Raw genomic sequence first — 23,221 nt, 5'->3', positions numbered from 1 at the left:
AAAGCAACATATGAATGAAGAAGTAAAATCTCTCGGTTTTAATAAACTTTACTCCAGTTGCCATGTTTTAACCAGAGTTCTCCAACCTTTCTGGATTGGTGGCCTGGGGAGAGCGGGGGGGCTTTATGCACGCATGCGCATGTGTGAACGGGGCTGCGAGCATGCACAGATGATGCAAAGGGGCGGTGACGATAGCACTCATGCAGGACTCCTGGCTATGGTAGTCCCTGTGTGGGGCTTGCGGCGATGGTAGTCCCTGCATGGTGACAGTAGTGCTCACATTGGGCTCAAAGTGATGGTAGCGCCCATGCAGTTGGGGACCACTGATTTAATCTTTTTAGATACTTTTGGCCTGGATGTCTTCACTTACATCACAGAATAAAACAAGACAAGAACAATCATTTGCAGAAATTTTAATGTTTACAATTCAGATATGAAAATAAAGATTTCAGTGGATGTCTTTTTTGTATTTTTCTGTAAAAAGAAACAGAAATTTAAGATTACATAATATTCCATGATTTTTTTTGGGGGGCGGGGGAGACAAGGACTATTTTCAGAAAGATAGTTCTTAGCACTTACAAAATCAACACTTTCCTATTGTAAGTCAGGAATTGAGTTCTTCCCTTTTAGTGTGTCTTTCTCCCCATTTTTATGTACATCTTGCTTTAGAGAAGAAAAAGGTCGCCTATTTTATTCCTTCTTTCATTTATGATCAGATTGAACCTGTTATTTTTTTTAAAAAGCAAATTGCTTTCCTCAATTTATCTATCCTGTATGTTTTAATATTTTAACTCATCACAATCAAGAGATTCTTGGGATTACCATCTCAACAATAAAATAATCACAGTCCACATAATCACGAAGAATTTTATCTGAATTAAATTGGCTAAAGTAACAAAACAATCAATTAATGGAATAAAAATAACTATTTTTTATGGTCTCTTAAAATTACTTTTGCTGAGGTATTTTCTTTGCTGTCTTTTTAAATATTCCAGCATTAATTGCACTAACTACAACTTCTTTCACTCGCTTGCTTTTTTTCTTAAGGCTGATCCACACAACCAGTGTGTGCTAGCATAAGTATCTCTCTGTAACTAGTGCACTGGAAGACAATAGTCTTTCTGATTTGGGTGGGCTTGGTTCACTGTTCAGTCAACGCTGCACAGTTCTCTTGATGTACTTCATTTCATTGTAGGGAAATGCCTCCATTCCAAATGTTTAGTGTACTGCAGCAGGAGTGCCACCACTCCTTTGGTCACTTGTTGTTGCCCTCATGGACTTTTCACTGAGGGGTGCTGTTCTGGGATTGGCTGGACTTTCTTATTTTAATAGATTCACCAATGGACCAGTGAAAGGCTATGTTTTTCACCAGTGCATTTTTATTTAGTAAACCACATAAAGTAGACAGGAATGCCAGATTTCTGATTTGCCAGTGAAAGGAATAATAGTAAAACTCTGGCATTTTCTATCTTTTCCTTTGCTGTTTGCTTTCATGGTATGGATGGTATGAGTAAAGAAGAAGGGGAATCTTTCAATCTTTGCAGTCCAAACAAAACTCCAGGCTATCACAATGGCCAGAGTTCAGTTACAGGTAGAAACCCGGCAAGGAATTTATTTTCACCAGGTTTATGCCCTGGAGACAAACAGCTTGAAGCTGCAGAATGGAACCACGCTTCCCTGCACTGATCAGAATTATGTAACATGTTATGTACAGATAGTCCTCAACGTATGACCATAATTAAGCCCAAAATTTCTGTTGCTAAACAAGACAGTTATTAAGTGAATTTCCCCCCATTTTACGAATTTTCTTGCCACAGTTGTTAAATGAATCACTGCTGTTGTTAATAACACAATTATTAATGAATCTGGCTTCCCCTTTGACCTTGATTGTCAGAAAGTCTCAAAAGGGGATCATATGGCCTGGGACATTGCAACCATCTTAAATATGAGTCAATTGCCAAGACTCTGAATTTTTAATTACATGACCATGGGAATGCTGTAGCGGCGTAAGTGTGAAAAGTCGTCTTAAATCCCCTTTTTTCAGTGCTGTTGTAAATTTGAATGGTCACTAAATGAACTGTTGTAAGTTGAGGACTATCTATAATTAAAAATATAAGGTTTAAAAAGGAAGAGACTGTAGAAATGCAGGAAATGAATTTTGTAATATTTAAAACAATGTGTTTTTTTTTTTAAAAAAGCAAATATATACTGATCAACAACTTGAAACTATATTAAAGAAGAAAAAGGGAAGAGGAATTTTACTGTTCCTCCACCTATGATTATACCCAGTGGTGGGATTCAAATAATTTAACAATTGGTTTGCAATGGTCAACCTGACCCTCGATTACCCCCCCATCGAAGTTAAATTACACCCCCACCCCCTGCTATCAAAGTGGATACTGGATGCTGCACTAAGCGGCAATGGAGAAACTGGCAAAGTAGCGGCCAGCATGAGAGGAGGAGGAGCAGGGAGAAAAAGCGGCCTTCTCCTTTGCTCGTTCCCAGGATTCACTTTGATAGTGGGGGTGGGTGGGTAATTTAATTTAGTTTACTTGAACCAGTATGAACTGGCTGAATCCCACCTCTGACTATATCCCATCTATAGGTATAGGCCAGGAGTCTGCAACCTTAAACACTCAAGCAGCCATTTGGACCTGTTTTCCACAGAAAAGAAAACACTGGGAACCAATAATCTAACATCTGGTGTGACTGGGTAGGTGTGGTCAACTCAACATCACTCACTCCCATCCAGTCACATGACCCCCTGGGTAGCCACACCTACCCAGCCAGTCATTAGTACAGAGAACCGGTTGTTAAATTATTTGTCCCACCCAGCCCGCCTCACCTCACCTCTCCCCTCCCACCCACCTCTTGCCACACCTGGCCTCAGGTGTGTTGTTCACCTTTCTCTCTCTCTCTCTCTCTCTCTCTCTCTGTGTATGCATGTGTGTGTCTGTCTCTCTGTGTGTGCGCGCGTCTCTCTCTCTCTATGTATCTCTGTCTCTCTGATTCTGATTCTCCGGCACTTCATCTCTAACTGGGTCTTGCTGCCCGACAGACTGCAGCAGGAAATGGTGGGCAGCTATTTCCAGCCCTTGTTGGTGCTGGATGCACCTCAGTCATAAAAGAGCCACATGCAGCTCCAGAGCTGCGGGTTGCTGACCCCTGGTATAGGCAAAACAGGATGAGGCTACCCCCAAAATTCTGAAAATCTGGTAATGGCTAGATTCTAATCATATCTGCTTGCAGCTGTTATCAGGAGAGCAATGATGCCTGTAAAACACATCACAAAATAAATGCTGAGTGTGTAGTAGAACCACCCTGGAATACTGCAAACCTTTAAGGTCCCTGGATGGAAAGACTACAGGTGAAACTCGAAAAATTAGAATATTGTGCAAAAGTTCATTTATTTCAGTAATGCAACTTAAAAGGTTAAACTAATATGTGAGATAGACTCATTACATCCAAAGCAACATAGTTCAAGCCATGATGTGTCATAATTGAGATGATTATGGCTTCCAGCTCATGAAAACCCCAAATCCACAATCTCAGAAAATTAGAATATTGTGAAAAGGTTCAATATTCTAGGCTCAAAGTGTCCCACTCTAATCAGCTAATTAAGCCATAACACCTGCAAAGGGTTCCTGAGCCTTTAAATGGTCTCTCAGTCAGGTTCAGTAGGAATCACAATCATGGGAAAGACTGCTGACCTGACAGTTGTGCAGAAAACTATCATTGACACCCTCTATAAGGAGGGAAAGCCTCAAAAGATAATTGTAAATGAAGTTGGGTGTTCCCAAAGTGCCTTATCAAAGCACATTAATAGAAAGTTACGTGGAAGGGAAAAGTGTGGAAGAAAAAGGTGCACAAGCAACAGGGATGACTGCAACCTGGAGAGGATTGTCAGGAAAAGGCCATTCAAAAGTGTTGGGGACTTTCACGAGGAGTGGACTGAGGCTGGAGTCAGTGCATCAAAAGCCACCACACACAGATGGATCCTGGACGTGGGCTTCAAATATTGTATTCCTCTTGTCAAGCCGCTCCTGAACAAACAACATCAGAAGCGTCTTACCTGGGCTAAAGAAAAACAGACCTGGTCTGTTACTCAGTGGTCCAAAGTCCTCTTTCTGATGAGAGCAACTTTTGCATCTCATTTGGAAACCAAGGACCCACAGTCTGGAGGAAGAAAGGAGAGGCACACACTGCAAGTCCAGTGTGAAGTTTCCAGAGTCTGTGTTGATTTGGGGAGCCATGTCATCTGCTGGTGTTGGTCCACTATGCTTCATTAAGTCCAGTGTCAACGCAGGCGTCTACCAGGAGATTTTGGAGCACTTCATGCTTCCTTCCGTAGACGAGTTTTATGGGGATGCTGACTTCATTTTCCAGCAGGACTTGGCACCTGCCCACACTGCCAAAAGCACCAAAGCCTGGTTCAATGACCGTGGGATTACTGTGCTTGATTGGCCAGCAAACTCGCCTGACCTGAACCCCATAGAGAATCTATGGGGCATTGCCAAGAGAAAGATGAGAGACATGAGACCGGACAATGCAGAAGAGCTGAAGGCCGCTATTGAAGCATCCTGGTCTTCCATAACACCTCAGCAGTGCCACAGGCTGATAGCTTCCATGCCATGCTGCATTGAGGCAGTAATTACTGCAAAAAGGGCCCAAACCAAGTACTGAATACATATGCATGCTTATACTTGTCAGAGGTCCGATATTGTTCTCTGTACAATCCTTGTTTTATTGATTGCATGTAATATTCTAATTTTCTGAGATTGTGGATTTGGGGTTTTCATGAGCTGTAAGCCATCATCATCACAATTATGACAAATCACGGCTTGAATTATCTTGCTTTGCATGTGATAAGTCTATCTCTTATATTAGTTTCACCTTTTAAGTTGCATTACTGAAATAAATGAACTTTTGCACGATATTCTAATTTTTCGTGTTTCACCTGTATATGGCTGGAATTACAAAATGGCTATATTTCAGTTTGATGTCTCCAAACCTTTTTTCAAAGGAGTGCAGTCACAGCAGGAGTTACAACAGACTATAAATTGGACTTTAATCTGGGAAAGAACTCAATTAGGAAATCAATGATAGACAAAAAATTTAAAACATTCCTACATCGTCTTTACCTTCACTGCAAGGAGCATTATATTCAACAACAGTATTGTCATCTGAATAATAAAAAAAGGATAAAGGGTAAGGTCTTTATGTCATTTCTCAAACAAAAAAGCACCCAAGGTTATTTACAAGAGAAGTAATGCAATCATAAAATTTACATAAATCATATCATTTACAAGAACATATTTTTTGTAAAAGCAGAACACACTTCCCCTCATATTACGTGGTGCAAAAATGTACTCAAATTGAGAGGGAGCTGCAAGTTTTAATCAGCTAGTCCTCAAGACCAGTAGTTGCTATAGCATAGTGGAGAGAATCAGGAACCTTCACTTAGATTGTCATTGTGGAAACAACTGTTACTTTTTCCTTTTCAAAAGTAATGATTTAGCAGATTTCTATATACAATCATAATAACATGGCATGATTTAATAAGGAATTTAGGAATATTAGAACAAATGTATCATGCAGTATCATCATCTTCATCATCTTTGTATTTTAATATCCATAGAATATGTGAATATCCACATCACTTCATGTATAAGTAGCAAAACCATCACAGGTACAATCAAAAATATGGACTTGGATGTGATCTGCTTACCCACACGAGGCACACACATTTTTCAATACTAGTAGTTGACTTATGTTTTCAACTGAGCAACAATCTAATCATTCTCCCTTGTCCTTTCTCCAGCTTTATCTCATGTTAAGTAGAGTAACTGAAGGATGTTCCTCCACCAACTAGTGACTTTTAGTGAGAGGGGACAGCAAAGAATACCTGTCTTTTATATGTCAGATACATTATAAATAAGAACAGCATCTGTGACAGGATAGAAATCACCAGTATATCACTAGCAATGTTTCTGCTAGCATAGTTTTTAACCAATTCAATGACTGGTGAATAGCACTAGTTCAGCCCAGAGAAAGAATCTTAAGGATGCCAGCTGCTAATCTTGGCCCTCAGCCCAATGTTGGATGGAAACAAGATTAAAATATGTAGAAAAGATGGTGAAAACCTTGGCACAGTTCTTTGGACTAAAAAAAGAGGAGAATGGGGAGCAATTAGGGATACACTTACCTGGATGATAATAATCATAAACTTTAATTATTGCAGGCTTAAGATCTCTTATTTCATGTTCTTGTACCACATCAAAATTGTAGTTTTGAATTGTATTATCCAGCTGAAGAAAGACAAAGGTAGAGAAAAGTTTTGTTCTGAAGTCAAGTCTTGTGTCCACAGAAAATGGTCTTAATATTAATATTAATTCCATGTTTTTATTTTCCCAGAAAATGAATTATCTGGAATTAATTTCCACATCACCTTGACCCCCTTTAAACCCAGTTTCATATCAAATTGACAAGGATATTAAGAGGTCTTACCTGATCGAGATACATAGTGATTTTGTCTAGATCAAATTCAACTTTCTTTACATGGCCTTTGCCTTCCAGCTATTAGAATATAGAACAGTAAAGCAATAGTATGACTGATCATATGACCCATGTACTAATACATTACATATTAGACATATGCAAAACATGAAGTGAAATTATATGTGACATATAGGTTGTAGGATCGTTCTATGAATAAGTATACAGGATCTTTATATTAATGAGGATGGCCAGTCCACAGCCTGTGGATTGCATTCCACTCCAATTCCTCATAGGTCCTGCCTCTCTTTCTAGTTAGCTAGACTTGAATCTTTTATCACCAGTTGGGCTGCCTTTTTAAAAATGCTGGAATGCCAAGAATAGTTTTTCACAGGCCTGTGAGATGTTATGAGTAGTAATTGCTGTCAGAAGCTTTTTAGACTTTTTGATACTGTTTTTGGTTTAAACACTATAGCCCCAATACATGCAATTTGCAACTTTGAAAATTGGGTGGGCAGTCATATAAATTTGATTAATAAATAAATAAAATAACTTAACTTCTGACCTCTTTATCCCACAGCTTTTTAAACAGTTACAAATCCTAATATATGTGGTCCTTGTAATGACCACTCATTCAGCAACTATTCAAACTTATACTTATAATGATGGCATACTTATGATGGCACTAAGCAAGTGGTAGTTATAATTGAACTGCATATTTACAGCAGTCATAGCATGTCTGTAGTCATGGGATCATGTTTTGCAATGTGTCCTGCTGACTTCCCAGAAGCAATGGGGAAGCCAGCAGGAAGTCAGAAGTCACAATCATATGAGATTCTCACTCAATGACCTGCATGATCCTTGTTTAATGATGGCAATTAGGGTTGTAGGACTTGCTGTTGATTAGCAGTGTAGTTACATTGGGTTTTTTTTTTAAGTTATGATCATATTGCTTAACAATGGAGTTGCTGTCCCAATTTATGTTATTAAACTAGGACTATCCGTAGTACCATTAGTTTCTCCTTAGAAGTAGTGATAGTGTCTTGTAGTTGTTCTCATATCGCCAGGGCAGCCAACAAGATTCTGAAAACTGCAATAACAGCAGTTTGCTGAATTTCATAGTAAGAAGTATATACACTGTAATTCATAAGGGTAACTTTTACTGCACATCTAGAAATATTTCTTATTATATCTGAGGAACAGCAAAAGATGAAAGTTAAGATTTTCTTACCTTCTTCACAGATTTCTTCAGAGGAATGAATCCTGATACCATATTCACTTCTATTAGGGCCATATTACTTGTCTCTCGTTGACCTATGTAGCTACACAAAGAAAAAAAGGGAATTCTCAATCAAAATAGAAATGAAAGTTCTGGGAAAGGTTAAACCAGATGAGAAAAGATGACAGTGGATTTTCTCCAAGTTCAAAAGACACTTATAGACTCCTTTTTTTCCAATGATAATTCTCTGAGCCACAGTCTGTGACAAGAATAAGCATGATCAGCAGCTTCAGTTTATGAAGTTTGAAGCAATTTCTGTTTTTCAAAGAGCTAGCCCCTCTGCTTTGCTTTGGCCATTCACTAAGATTACCCCAAATACAAAGTTCTCCCTGAGCATTACACAGTCTTTTGGACTAGCTGAAGGAAAATGAGCAACTAAGGCAGAACAGTTATTGTGGTACCTAGCCATATGACTTGTTGGCCTGACAAACATGAAGAGGGGGACTTCTGAATGAGAATGAATATAGTATTCAGCTCTGTGCCATAATTGAAAGTGCTGGCCACTTAATTGGTGGTTTATCTGAATTGATGAATTATACATGGTAAATAAAAGGAAAATTTCTTTTGGAAAAATAATAATTGACTGGAGGCAGAAATTTGTTCATTCATTCACCACTGAATCTATCAAGGATTCCAAGTGGTTTGCAATCATAAATAAACATTTTTGCAGGAAAAGCAAACAGTTCTCATTAGATATGGGATGGACTTGATAATGAGAGTGTTCTAAGCTAGGAATCCACCATACCTCAATTCTAGCAGGATGACAAAATGCTTCCAGGAGTTGCACACATTTGGCAATATTTCCACATTCAAAGTAAAACTATTTGTCTTCTGTGGTGGTTGGTTATATCGAAGGACAGTCTAATTGGAAAAAAAATAGTTGTTATATTCAAGTTTGTGTTGTAATGTGGGACAATGCTGAATACAATAAATATATGAATAAGATGGTGTTTACTACTCTTGCTGCTTTCAAAGCAAATTACATAAAACCTCAGGGTTAAAAGCCAATTGAGAGGAAGGGTGTCTGTTAAATCAAAATTTATAATAATATATATAAATTATTAATTTATGTAGTTTATGGAAAATGTATGCAGGTTTTACAGAATTCACACATATTTTATGGGGATTGTATACATATAGAATAGTGGAATTGGAAGGGACCTTGGAGATCTTCTAATCCAACTCCCTACTCAAGCAGGAGACTCTTTCCATTTTGGACAAATGACTATCCAATCTGTTTCTGAAAACTTCTAATGATGGAGCGCCCACAACTTCTGCAGGTAAATTCTCACCGACACCCAGAGGTGGAATTCAGCTGGTTCAGACCAGTTCAAGCAAACTTGTTGTTAATATTTTGCACAGTTCAGAGAACCGGCTAATCACAGCACTGGCTGGCCCTGCCCTTACCCCACCCTGCCCTATCTTACCTCACCTGCCTTGGCCAGTGGCTAGAGCAGTGGTCACCAACCAATGGCCGTGGACCACTGGTGGTCCGTGAGAGCATTTTGGTGGCTGCAGAGAAATGTCCCCCCCAAAGCACCCCCCAAAGCAATTCAGACTGCATGGGAACACAAGGCTGTGTCACCCACATGGCTCGCCCACCCGCTGGTCCCCACCAAGTGCAAACCTGCAAAAAGCAGCACAGCCCTCGCTGGCCAGGACGAGGTAATGGTGCTGTTGTAGAAAAGAGGGGGCTGATGCACAGGTGGACTGAAGCGGCAATGGAGATGGCCGGAAGGTACAGGAGTGCCATACTACTTGCATTTGTGCAGCACTCCCACACCTTCCAGCTTGCCTCTCCTGGCCTGGGATCTTCCTTGATGGCCATGGGCTGTAGGGACGACCCAGGGCAGGAAAAGTACTGATTGGCGGTGTTGGGAGGAGACAAAGTGGGCAAGTCTGCACTCACCATCCAGTTCAGAGGTCCGAAATGGGGTGTTGGCATCAGTTTTCTCGTCCCTCTTGCACTTACTCTGTTCCCCCACCCATGGCCCCAGCCATTGCTGCCCAGGGAAAGCACAGGAAAAGTGAGCAGAAACATAGCTCTTGTTGGGGCGAAAGAGCTGGGATCAAGGAAGGCACAGGCAACAAGACGGGAGCTGCTGCCTTTGAAATAGTAGATAAAGTAAATATTTGAGTATTAGAATCTCGGCGAGATGTACAACACTCAAAAATTATAATTATAATCCATTAATTAAATGAATAGCAGAAGATTTGGAAAAATGGGACAAATTAAGATTATCCATTATGGGTAGGATAGCAACCGTAAAAATGAACATACTGCCTAAATTATTATTTCTCTTTCAGAATGCTCCCATAAAATTGGAAAAAAATTTTTTTTTGATGATCTGAATAAATTGATGTTGAGATTCATATGGCAAAAGAAAGAAAGTGAGAATTAAATTAAATTTGTTGCAAGATGCCACAGAAAGGGGTGGATTTGGCCCACCTGACTGGGAATTGTATTATAGAGCTGCAACTCTAACATGAGTTAAAGATTGGATAATTCACAATAAAAGAATATTAACACTAAAGGGTTACAATTTAAAAGCAGGATGGCATGCCTTTTTATGGCAGGATAAGCAAGCAGGCCATAGATACTTTCAAAGACACAAAATTAGGCAGACTTTGTTAATTATATGGAAGAAAACTAAAAGACAAATCAACGTAGAAACACCAATATGGCTATCTATATTGGAAGCTTTGATGTATCCACACTTACTCCAACAAGGGAAAATTATTACCTATGAGGATATTTTAAATGACAGAGGAGAACTAAGGTCGAGGCAAGACTTGAAGGACCAAGGAATAGACATAGAATGGTGGGCTTACTTACAACTCCAATTGAGACGTGGAAAAGATACGAAAGAGTGGGGAATTATTAGCAAGTGCAAAACAAAATTAGATGAAGTATTATTGGGAACTGATGAGAAATTGATAAAAAAATTATAAAGTTTTATTGGAATGTAAATTAGAGGAAGAAAAAGTAAAAGAAACAATGGTGGCATGGATGAAGAATTTTGGATATAGTATAAATTTAGATAATTGGCAAATTTTATGGGAACGAAACAAAAAAATGACTTTGGCCACACCGTTTAAAGAAAATGTATATAAATTATTTTATAGATGGCATATGCCGCCATCAAAATTGGCAAAAATGTATCCAAACCTTTCCCCTGTATGTTGGAAGTGTAGTAAGGAAAATGGAACGTATTATCATCTATGGTGGAATTGCAAAGAAGCCCAAAAGTTTTGGCAGAAAATTCAGAAATGGTTAGAAGAGATGTATAAGATTAAAATAGAATACAGACCTGAATTTTTCTTGTTAGGAATTAATGTGGGAAAATAACAAAGGTATTATATACCTAATAATTCATGGAATCACAGCTGCAACATTGGCCTATGCACAATGGTGGAAATGTAAAGAAACTCCAAGTGAAATAAAGATAATTAGGAAAATCTGGATGGGCGCAGAAATAGACAAATTAACAAAAGAACTAAAAAAATAAGGATGAATCAGATTATTACAAAGTATGGGATAAGTTTTATTGCTGGTTAGAAAAGAGGAAGGATCAAAAAAATGAGAAATTATTATATTATATACGATGTATATAGAATGTAAATATGGACTATTTTTTATATGACCTTGCAATGTAAGACAACTATGCGGGTTAGGATGATTGCACCATGTTCTTTGTTTTTTATTTTTTTTATTTCTTTTTTTGTGTTTGTTCAATAATTTTTTTTTAAAAAAAGTGCCTGTGCCTTTCTTGATCTCAGCTCTTTTGCCCAGCGAGAGCTCTGTTTCTGCTCGCTTTCTTTTCCTGGGAGGGGGGGGAAGGCAGCAGAGACCTCAGGGCTGCTCTCCCCCCTCAGCAAACCAGGCCTGGAGGAACACAAAGAATTGCGGGTGAATGCTGGAGAAATGTGTGTTGGAAATGCCAATACACATTTCCAGCGCACTCTCTTCTATCCCAAAGTAGGATTGAGTGGGGGGAAGCGAGCAGGGAGAAGGGTAGGAGGGAAGGAGAAGCCCAGCTGGCTTTCCTTTGGCATGGGGTGGGGGGGTGGGGAGATCAAAAATGCTCAGACCAAAAGAGTGCCGAGGAAGACAGGCTCCTAATAACCAGCCTGTTTGTGCAGGTGAGAGTTCAAGCTTTTCTGCGCTCGACACCACCCCCCCCTCAGCCTCCACACAGGGAGAGACCCTCCTCTGGGGGGTGTTGCCTGGTTATTAGGAGCTTGTCTTCCTCAGTGCTTCCAGCCGGGCCCTCCTTCCCTCCCCCAACTCCAGGCAGCCACACCTGGCAAAGGAGGGAGAGATTTCTTCTGACTTGGGGAAGATATGAGATGACAGGAGAGCAGATTTGGAGGAGGGCTCTGTTTTTATTCTGTTTGAGGGGGAGTCGGTTCATCCCCATCCAGATCTTCCCAGTCTCCATGCACCATGTGGCTTCTTTTGAATCCCAGCAGTATTAAATCCTCTCCCCCCAAAGGATGAGAGAGGCCCCTCCTTTCCCTTCTCTCTGCCCCACAGTTATGATTAAGCATTTATGATTTTGTTATAATTAAATAAGCATTTTTATATTTAACAAATATTTATTTAAATATTTTATATTAAAAATTATTTTTAATATTAAATTTATATTTAAAATAAAAAATTATTAAATATATTATCTTTTTAAAAAAATTCATATTAGTGGTCCTCGGGATTTAAAAGTATGAGTTTGATGGTCCCTGAAGTCCAAAAGGTTGGCGAACCCCTGGGCTAGAGTCATACCTGCGCCCAGCTACTCTCTGGATCCTTCGCTCACTTGCCCAGACCCAGTGGCTCAGCTGATCACCACGCCTGGCCCACTTGCCTGCCTTCGCTATGGCCTACCATGCTAGCCATGCAGCCCAGCTGATCTTTGTGCCTCACCTGCTCTGCTCACCGCAGCTGCCCATGAAGGTAAGGCACTTGGCTGAAAGGCTCACACGGTGAGGCTCACATGGTGAGGCTCGGCTGCCTTTTGGGCCTGGCTCTCGCCATCCTTCCACCCACATGCTGCCAGCTTGCCCTTCACCTCGGGTCAGGGGATGTGCCAGTCCCTGGCCCTGGCCTTCCCTGGTGCCTCTAGGCAGATACCACTCACTCGCCCTTTGCTTCGGGTTAGGGGATACGCTAGTCCGTGCCTTTCTAAAGGGACAACTCCCCCCTCACCATCTCGCTTGCTTCTGCATGTTTCCATCCTGGTCTCACCCTTTCCCGAATTGCCTCACTTACCTCTGCCCCATTTCCCCTTCTTCAAAGGCCCCTTACTCACTCTCCCTACTTCTTCCCCCACGACCACCTCTTTCTTTGTCCCATGACCTTACCTTCCTCCTACAGCTGGTGGCAAAGGCGAAGTCTAGCCTGCACTCTTTGACCGAGTGTGAGCCACCACTGTGAGAACTGTGTGAGCCCCATGGACTGGAAGGTAAGGCTGATGGTGGGGAAGGAAGATCCGCTCTGGGCTTGCTGCGCTCAGCTGAAGGGCTGCCTCAGTGTGTGTGTGGGACACAGCGAGGCTCAACTGCCTTTCGGGCCCAGTTTCGATTTCCACAAGGCCTCCAGGTCTGAGAGGCCTGAGAGAAAATGCCTATCCTAAGGGCCACCCACTCACCCATCCACCAACCGAGCTGGCCTGGAAGCAGCATGTCCCCTTGTCGTGGGCTGGATGTGGGGCCTGAGGTGGAGTGGAAGTTGAGCAGGTGGCAGCCCAGAGCAGGACCTGAAATGCAGCCAAGTCTCTCCATGTCCCCCCACCAAGGCGGCCCTTTGGCTGAGCACTGCAAGCCCGGAGTGGATCTTCCTTCCCTGCTATCAGCCTTACCTTCCAGCCCATGGGCTTGCACCATTCTCACAGTGGCAACCTGTACTTGACCGAAGTGCTCAGGCCCAGCAGGTGGGCAAGGAAGGAGTGGCTGGTAGAGGGACGATGTGGGTGGCGTAGCCTCATACTCCCTGGTCAACTCCAGCCCATGCCAGCTGGCAGGTGAGGCCCAGCAGCTGTGGAGAATCCAGGTGGGGGGTGAGATGCAGGCTGGCGGGGAGCCGAGCGGCGACGGCTCAACCCTGGCTCTACCACCAGCCATGGAAGGAAGGCAAGGGCATAGTTGCAGCCAGCTGGAAAAGTTGAATTGCTGTCCACCGAGTTGCCGGTGGGGGTGGGCGAGGCTGCAGCGGACTCCTGGCTTGAAGTTCCCAGCCCTTCGTTTGTAAATCTCCCCAAAAGAATGAGGGGAGGAAGTCCCACTCCGGCCCCTTTGTTGGTCCTGGAAGCCTTGCCTGCCAGCCTTTCTGGGCAACATGGGGCTGTCTGCAATCATCCCTTCATGCCTGGTCCCCAAGGGACTGGCCAGGAGCACCTGGAAGGCTTGGGCTAGGCTGGCAGATATGTGTTTAGCAACCAGACTCCTTATATCATCTTTGATGCTCTTCTCTGCACTCTTTCTAGGGTCTCAACATTTTTTGTATCTTCATGACCAACAATGGATATAATATTCGAAGTGTGGTTTCACTGGTGCAATATAAAACATTATCAGTTCTTGTAAGCTTAAAACTGCTATGTTGATGAAACTTAGGAGTGAATTAGCTTTGTTTGGCAGCTGTAGCACACTGTTGACTCATACTTAAGTGGTGGCCTACTATGACACTTAGATCCCGCTATTGAGCAAGATACAATCTATTCTATATCTGACCATTTGCTTTTTCTTGCCTATGTGTAGGATCTTACTTTGTCCATTAGATCCATCTCACAGTTATTGCTACAGTTACAGAAAGGCACCTAGATCCATCTCAGTTACTGCTATTGAGCCACCTATCACCTATTCTATATCTGTGTATGCCTAAATGTAAGACCATATTTTTCTCATTGCTGAATTGCATTTTGTAGGATAGGACCCAATTTTCAAATCTGTCAAGATCCTTCTGGATTTTAATCCTTTTATCTTCTAAAGAATTGGCTATTTACCCCAGCTGGTTGCCATCTGCAAATTTGATGAGTTCCCCTTCTATCTCCTCATCTAAATAAGTTATGAAGATGTTGAAGAGTACTGGGCCTAACTGCACAATGGGTATTCCACTGCATACCTCCCTCCTTGTAGAAGTAGTTTCATTAAGGACTATACATTGGGTGAAGTGGGGCTGCCAGTTATGAATCCATCTGGTGGTGATGCTGTTTATTCCCCATTTTTTTAATGTTACCAAGAAGTAGACTTCATGGCACACAATCTACCCTTCAAGCTCCTGATGCCCAAACCGGGCAAGTTGGAAGAGAGATTTACCATTGTGCTAGTGAGTACAGACCAAGTGGGCTTTTTGCTTCCCCCCCCCCACCTCCTCATCCTGATCCAGTGCGATGCAGACAGCTCAATGGAGGCAGAAAAAGGGGGTTTCCATCAACCCTTCTCTCTTTTTCCGCCTAGCCTCCTTTTGCCAGCATGCACCAGGCAGACTTGGCAGGCAGTCGTGATTTTTAGATGGGCTTTTATTTTGTCAGCCCAAGAGGGAGGGAAGGGGCTCAGAATGGTACATAGGAAATTGCTCTGTCTCTGCGGCATCCATTGTTTGTCAAAGGGCAGGCAATGATGATGAGGCAATGGTGGTGGCTGGGGCCGGCCAGTGTCTTGGAACGGAGAGCAGGTTGCTCCTCTGTTGAAAAAATCTTTTAAAAAACCCTGACTGTCGGGCAGCAAGACCCAGCAAGACATGAGGTGCAGGAGAATCAGCATTGGATGCTTGTCTCCACCACAGTGCTTCCCCGACACAGCTTACAGCTCCAAGTCACAAGCAGTGGGAGGCGAGGGCTGCCTTGAGTGCCAATGTACCATGATGAAGGCAGAATGCTGTTGTTGTGCAAGGCAGCAGGGAGCTGGGCCATGTGGGAGGCAGCAGAGATTGGCAAAGGAAGACTCAAAGGCAGGGAGGGATCTGTGCTACGTGGGAGACAGCAGAGATCAGCAAAGGCAGGCTCACCAGGCAGGTAGGAAGGTGGGCCACCTGGGAGGCAGCGGAGATCGGTGAAGGGAGGCTCACCAGGCAGGCAGGGAGCTGGGCCTCATGGGAGGCTGTGGCGAAGGCAGGTAAGCAGGCTAGGCCATGGGAGCCACGTGGTTGAGGCAAGTGAGTGAGGGAGCCAGAAAGCAGCAGCAGCTATGCTGCGTGCATGACTCTAGGCAGCGGGCAAGGTGAGATAAGGAGTGACTGGGACTCCTGGCAGGGACAGGGCAGGGTGGGGCCAGCCAGTGGTGGGATTAGCCAGTTCTCTGAACTGCACAAAAAGTTAACAACTGGTTTGCCTGAACTGCCAGTTCAGTTGCAAACTGCCAGAATCCCACCTCTGGATACAATCCATCTGATCCTGGTGATTTGAACTTGTATAGAGTAGATAGGTGTTTGTCTTACCATTTTCTTGCCTATTTTTCCTTGTATTCCTATTCTGTCTTGTAAGGTACCAAGATTTCACACTGACATTCTCTAAAGGTGAAATACGTCATGGGATGAGAATGGTATGTAATCTAAAATCATTTATATGGTAGCTAATTAATTATAATATCTTTTTGTCACTGCCCCTGCTAACAAATTGACTTGTATCTGTATCTCCCAATGTTAAGATATAGCATAATATGCACAGTCAATGCATTACAACAGATATTAGATTAGAAGTTTGTGGTTGTAGAGTAAGATCACACATATGGTTTTCATTTACTCAAGTTTAAAATATTGTGATGTCTGTGTATTAAGATGCTGCTCCTAGGGGATCAAAGGCCGAATCACACAAGCTTTTATTATTTGCTCCTCTAGGCTTACCTGCACATAAACACAGCCATGACCTGAGAGCTCCACCTTGTACTGACCAGGGATCTCTGGAAGGGAGGCCTGCTGGAGCACCAGCCGATTTTGCTTGTTCACATGGAATTCATCCTGGAAGCCTTTGCTGGATTTTACCACCACCTTTAGATTTTCTATCTCAACAAATGTCAAAGCTGCATACCTGGCTAAACCTTGCAGGGAAACCACAGTATCCTGGAAGAAAATAATAACCTGGTATAGTTTTTAAGTGCATATCGTTTGAAGTTATTAGGTTTCCTCTGTATGCCTCTGTATGCCTCTATTTAGTTTTTGGATTTTAGCAGATTGGAATTTTGTTCTTGTAGTTGTAAATCCACGATCAGACTCAATTTTTCAATGGTTGTTAAGCAAGTCACCATGGTCATTAAGTGAACCATGTGGTTGCTAAGTGAACAACATTGTCCTAAGCACAAATCCATTTTATGGAATGGCAGTTTATTAGGAATTTGTGGAACACCTGATGGACAAAGTCACTCAGATCCTTTCCCAGTTGGAATCCAAGTATAGAACAGGTGCTTTAGAGATGTCTTACCCATTTATCTGGAAACAGTTTGATCCTGATAGACAGGGTCCTCAAAGCTGTCAATTAAATACTTTTCACTCCTGGCTTGTGAAAGTCTTGAGCAGGGGTGTCAAACTCAATTTCATTGAGGGCCACATCCTTGGATGGCTGGTGGGGGCATCGCCATGGTGGGTGTGGCCATGATGGGTGAGACACAGGACCATACCTCTGCAGACATGGTTTTATAAACTTATAAAAATAGGGAGGTATACATTCCTGCGATTTTGTTTTTTTTAATACTTACTTGATCTACTTGATCACCTTATGACCAGATCAAGATACTGACTCCATAGGAACACTAGAACTACAAAATTGTTGACAGAATCCTGCAAGCCTGAAAGGTAAAGTATCTAGAGCACTCCAAGGCTCCGTTTGGGGGCTGGAAAGCCTCCTGGACCATTCTGGAGGCTCCGTTTGGGGCCTCCGGAGGCTAAAAGCGGTTGCGGAGGGGGGATGCCCTGCCCCATTTTTGCTAGCAGATGCACTGTGGGCTGGTCCTTTGCTATTTCCAGACAGGCCCTGCGGGCGGGATCTAAGCATCCTGTGGGCCAGATGCGGCCTGCGGGCCTTGAGTTTTACACTCCTGGTCTTGAGGATGGTGGCAGCTAAGTGGTTCAGGCAGTGACAAATTCATCACTGCCAAGAGGGGCCATTACCACAATCTTTTAAGGAGCCTGGGTCCTCTCTCTCCTTAAAAAAACATTCTTAGTTCCCTCCTGCTTGGTCAATTTTCATCAGTTTCTCAACTTCCCTTTCCAGTCCTTCAGTATTTAAAAATCTTTGTTATTTTTTTCTCTGACCAGAGTGGTCAACTTTGCCACTTCTGCAAGTTCAGTTAATTTTATAATCCAATCTTCCTCTGTATTTATTTCATTGCTTTTCTATGTTTTTATTTATCATAGTCTTGCCTCACCCAAGAACTTAATACCTGAGGAAAACGTATACACTTCATTTCTTCTCACCTATCAAATAAATACTTTCTCAGATAACTTCTTCTCACAAGCATATCTGATTTGAAGCAATCTGATTCTGGACTATGCTCTGTTCTCTCAGTGACAAACCTTGTTGTCTGCAATTTTTTCTATAACAAGATATTCAGGTAGCCTTTGAGTTATGATTACTCATTCAGTGACCATTCAAAGTTATGATGGTTCTGAACAAAGGAAACTTACCAATGGTCCTTGGAGTTGGTGGTCATGTGATTGCAATTTGGGTGCCTGGCTACTGGCTCAGAATTATGATGGTTGCAGCATCCTATGGACATATAATTGCCATTTGCAACCTCTTGCCAGTTTCACACAAGCAAAGAAAGCAGGTTGCAAGTTATTCCTGCTTTTGCTGCTTTTTTGCCCATTTGCAGCACCTATTTGTTTGCACTCTCTAGTGCCCACCTGGCAGCACCAGCTGCCTATAACTCTCACTAACTGACCTGTTTGCCTGAGACTCTTGCCTTTTCCCACGTCATGGTCACATGAGGTCCTCACTTAAATGACCCATAGTCCTAGGGTTACAAAATGGGTAATAAAAGTTTAACAGATTTTGCAGAGATTGAGGTTGTCCTTGGAATAATGGCAGAATACTTTACAATACCCTGGTATGGCTAAGAATGACTTATGGCTGTCTATGGTAGCTAGGGATGAGGTGAGGGCAAGTTATACAGATACAGCAGGGAAAGGTTAAATACACATGGGGAAAGTTGTTAGTATATCAATGATTCACTGGCAGAATTTTCATATTTGATTGATCAGCCATCCTAACACCAATATATGCTCTATTCCAATATTTCCAATCCCATAGTTTGACCTGTTACCTGTGTGGAGTAAAAGCCTCCATATGGATTTTGTAGTTTAACAAGGATTTGCACTATCTTGGAAGCATACTTAATATCATCTATGGATACCTCCAGGTTTGACAAGTAAGCCAAAAGAAAATAGGCAATGATCTCAGTCTGTGAGGATGATGTCTCTAAAAAAGAAAAAGAAAAGAAAGACATCTTGGAAGCTAAACTTCCATATGCATGGAATAACAAGCTCCACTTAGAACTTACTTAAACTTCTATAATAAGCTTTTTATTTTACCTTGTAAACTTATATTTCTTTAAAATTTTAAAATCATGGTAGGACTAAGCAGCTTGTGGTTCAGAAGCCCTCTTTTACACCTTGATATGTTCATAGAAAGTCACTGATTAGAATATAACATTTGGATTCAAATCCCTACTCAATTATTTACTTTCCGGATGCCTGTGAACAATTTTCATATTACTGCCAAAATGGGAATTGTAATGATGCTCTCTATAAGGCTGTTAAGAACATAACAAGGGGGAAACTACCAAGAAACTCCATATTGAAAAATGGTATCTTAATGATAGGCTAGCAAAAGGCCCATCAAGTAGCCAACCCAGAGCAATCTAAGTTCCTAGTCTCTGTGACTTTTTTCAATATTTGTTCCCAATGGCAATGTTTGTTGCTTTTTAAGCCAGTCCTTTGCCTCGGCAAACTTATATTTCTTGCACTGAAATAAGAAAAGCCAAAGAGAAAGTAATCCCACTGTTATTAGCAAACGTTAATAAGTTTAGACTGTCAAACCAGTTTACCCTAATGGACACATTCTTATTCTGAAGGCAACTGCAGAAGCACTCTTTTACCCTTGAAATTTTTTACCTTTTCCTTTCATTATAGTATTTGTTTTAGTTAATTAATATAACTTGCAGAGCTACATACAAAATAGGGTTTTAATAGGAAGCTCTAGCATATGAGTTTATTAAAAAAAGTTTTGAGAGGGAGGGTTCATGAAATTTAAGGGAGGAAATATGTGCTGTAAATATTTGTGATGCTTAAGTCATTCATTTTGCTCCCCAATTTCCCCAACCTACCAAAATCAAAAAGCCAACATTTTTAATCCCCACTAATTCTGGAAGGAGAACATGTTCTAACACCAACAATAAATTTGGAGCGACCTTTGACACTTATCTTCAACAATAGAAATATCAATTCTTCCCCACCTCTCTTATTTCCTGAAAGAAATTTATAGGAGAAAAATGTTCCCTCAGATATGATGAACAAAAGAATGGCTTTTATTGGAATGTCTAATTGCACTACTGAAGTCATTCTTTAAAAAATATGATGAATAAAAATGAAATGAGCACCTAAAATAATCTAGTAAGGCAAGTCTTAAAACTCACCCTCTTCACAGAAGAGTAGGTGGTCAAACAGAACACTCTTAAGCAGAACTGTACCTCCTACCTGTTTTGAGAATCTCCTCCTCTAAATCCCTGAGGAGCTGTTGCCGGATATCTGTGTCCCCAGCCAATGTGAAGATATAAGCCAGCAAAGCCTTGGAGTAGGTGCTGTTCATAAAGTTCAGGTTCCTCTTCAGACAGAGTAAGGCATCATCTACCATGCTCCCCTGTAATAACAAAATATCCAGTAAGGTTTCAAGTAGGAGAATAGCCTATGACAGGGATCTGCAACCTTAAACACTCAAAGAACCATTTGGACCCATTTCCCACAGAAAAGAAAACACTGGGAGCCAATAATTTAACAATTGGTGTGACTGGGTTAGGCGTGGCCAACTTGAAGTCACTCAATCCCACCCAGTCACATGACAACCCCCCAGCCACACCTACCCAGCCGGTCATTAGGGCAGAGAACTGGTTGTTAAATTATTTGCCCAGCCCTGCCTCACTACTCCCCTCCCAGCCACTTCTTGCCACACCCGGCCTCGGTTGTATTGTTCACCTTTTTCTCTCTGTCTCTCTCTCTCTGTGTCTCTGTGTCACTGTCTCTCTCTGTGTCTTTGTCTCTCTCTCCTCCTTTTCTCTCTCTCTCTCCCTTCTCTCTCCTCTTTCTCTTTCTCTCCTCTCTCTCCGTCCCTCCCTCTCTCCCTCCCTCCCTCCCTCTCTGTCTGTCTCTCTTTCTCTTACTCTCTCAGAAAGCCGGGGCTGGGCTGACCCAGAAAGATCTCTTTCAGGCTCTTCACTACTCCTTTTCATTCTTCTTGGCAACTTTTCAGAAAACTGGGTTGGCTGAGGAGTGGACATGAGCTGCGGTGGAGGCTTCCCCGAATATGACCCCTCCTCCTCCTCCTTACGCAGCCCCCTGGATGGCTGTGATGGGGCCGGGAGGGTGCGCACTAGCAGAGAGACCCTCCTCAAGCAAGCGGCCAGGCTCAGCCAAAGCACAGCAAAGGAGCGTGGGGTGCTCTGGCTTGCTCTGTGTCAGCTTTGGAAGCCATATTGAGATTCGATGCTGCCACAATTGAGCCTGAGAGGAATTCATTTGAGTATATCTAGTTAGACACAATAAAATTCTTTTGCTGGTTCAAGGTCACGGAGTGTGGCACATAATGAAATGGGAATCTTACTTTAGGATGGATGGTGATTGGACCATGTGAGGTGATAATTGCTAAGGAGGGATGGAGTTGTAGTTTTGACTTTTGCAAGGAAGCCCGAAACTTTCAGATTCAGGATTCCACAGATGTGCCAGTTACTATCCAAATAAAGGAACCTTTGAGAGATGTCTGTCTCAGTTATTGGTTGGAATGGAGGGTTGTTGGAACGCTGACATCACCCGAATCTCTAAACAAACTCCAGCACCCTGAAAGGGGGCTGTCAGTGGTGCTGAGCCCCAGTACTGACTCCAAAAATAGAGCAGTGCGAAGACTCAGTGAAGACGAAAGAAAGGAAAGAAGCTACAGAAGGGGCTGAGAACTAATTGAGGCCCCCTGCCTTCCTTCTGAAGAATTTTTGCAAGTGATAGAAGCTGCAGTGGAGAGATGGAGGTCAGGCAACCGGCCTCAGGAGATGGATTCATGGAGAATGAGATGAGAATGAGATGGATTCATGGAGAATGAGACAGAGCATGAGACCAGAGGAGAAGCTGCCTGAACACCTTTCCTACTCCAGCCCTCTGAGGATGGCCCACGAGACAGAGTGGAGAAGTGGGGGGACGTTGGAATCAGACAATTCCCAAGGCTGGAACCTGTTGCCTCCATCCCGAAGCCAGTTGTTGGCAGGGATCCCAGAGCAATTCCAGCAACTTAAGGTAGAAAGTTATGTCTCACAGCCACAAACTTCTCCAGACAAGCTGTGTTCTAACACAGCCCACCTTTACTTTCCCTAGTCCAAGAATTGAGAGTGAAACCAGCATGGAGCCAGTTGGAGGTGGCCTAAGGATCAGCCCAGCCCGCTGGGCCCAAACAGCAAGGGAGAAACAGCAGATACAGCTGACATTGACTATGTTACAAACCACAATTCCTCCCCCTCCACAACCACCAAGGAGATTACTCCCTGCAGAGAGTATTCCTCCAGGGTGGGGATTTTATCCTGGTCAGGGGTGGGTCCAATGCCAGTGGATGCCAGCACCCGTTGCACCACCTGATTCGGGAGCATCCTGGGCCCAAAGAGAAGCAGAGATCTCTTCTCAGTAAAGGGATCTCCGCAGGGAGCAGACTGGAACTACCCCCCCTCTTCCCAGAAAGCCCCTGTTCAGAAGGTTCCAATTCAGCCACCCCTTGGAGCAACTCTGCAGGGCCCCTTCTTCCAGTATGCCCCAGCCACTCGGCAGATCCCAGTTCAGCCGCCCCTTGGAGTACCCCTACAGGGCCCTTACATACCCCAGCTGGCTCAACACATTCCTGTTCAGCCCACAATTGCTATACTGATTCCCCCCCTCCCAGACCAGATCAATTGGCTTTTAAAGCAACATTTGACGGGAGGCGTGAACACTTTGCTTACTTCCTTACTCAGATCTGGTCTCACATAGATCAGTTTGGAAACCAATATGCAACAGATCGTAACTTGGTTTCCACAATCACAGATGGGATGAATGAGGGGGATGCTTCTGATTGGGTAGCTCAATTGCACTATGAGGAGGCACTGGAGCTACAGGATGTTGATGCCTTTATTGGACTTCTTAGAGCTAGGTTTGAGAATCCTGATAGAATTGGGGAAAGTGAAGACAAAATAATGGAAATGAAACAAGGCAAGCGACCCTTAAAAGACTTTGTATGG

General features: G+C 42.7%; 1 protein-coding gene across 1 annotated transcript in view; it reads right to left on the bottom strand.

Annotated features, from left to right (window-relative positions):
- Nucleotides 1-398: 398 nt before the first annotated feature.
- The window catches only part of LOC113417219 (alpha-2-macroglobulin-like protein 1), a 144,930-nt gene continuing 122,107 nt past the window's right edge, over nucleotides 399-23,221 (bottom strand). The window contains exons 25-33 of the mRNA XM_087957136.1: nucleotides 20,454-20,616; nucleotides 19,022-19,176; nucleotides 16,608-16,823; nucleotides 8,520-8,635; nucleotides 7,727-7,817; nucleotides 6,508-6,576; nucleotides 6,206-6,308; nucleotides 5,142-5,183; nucleotides 399-474 (exon numbers count right to left, since the gene is read on the bottom strand). Of these exons, the coding sequence (XP_087813262.1) occupies nucleotides 449-474; nucleotides 5,142-5,183; nucleotides 6,206-6,308; nucleotides 6,508-6,576; nucleotides 7,727-7,817; nucleotides 8,520-8,635; nucleotides 16,608-16,823; nucleotides 19,022-19,176; nucleotides 20,454-20,616 (981 nt within the window). The 3' untranslated portion in view covers nucleotides 399-448. The remainder of the gene's footprint in view (nucleotides 475-5,141; nucleotides 5,184-6,205; nucleotides 6,309-6,507; nucleotides 6,577-7,726; nucleotides 7,818-8,519; nucleotides 8,636-16,607; nucleotides 16,824-19,021; nucleotides 19,177-20,453; nucleotides 20,617-23,221) is intronic.

This window comes from Notechis scutatus, chromosome 2 (assembly GCF_049901735.1).
Source record: "Notechis scutatus isolate UNSWTSFEM ecotype Mainland chromosome 2, rNotScu1.2, whole genome shotgun sequence".
Taxonomy (NCBI): Eukaryota; Metazoa; Chordata; class Lepidosauria; order Squamata; family Elapidae; genus Notechis; species Notechis scutatus.
This window is presented reverse-complemented; position numbering and strand designations above follow the sequence as displayed.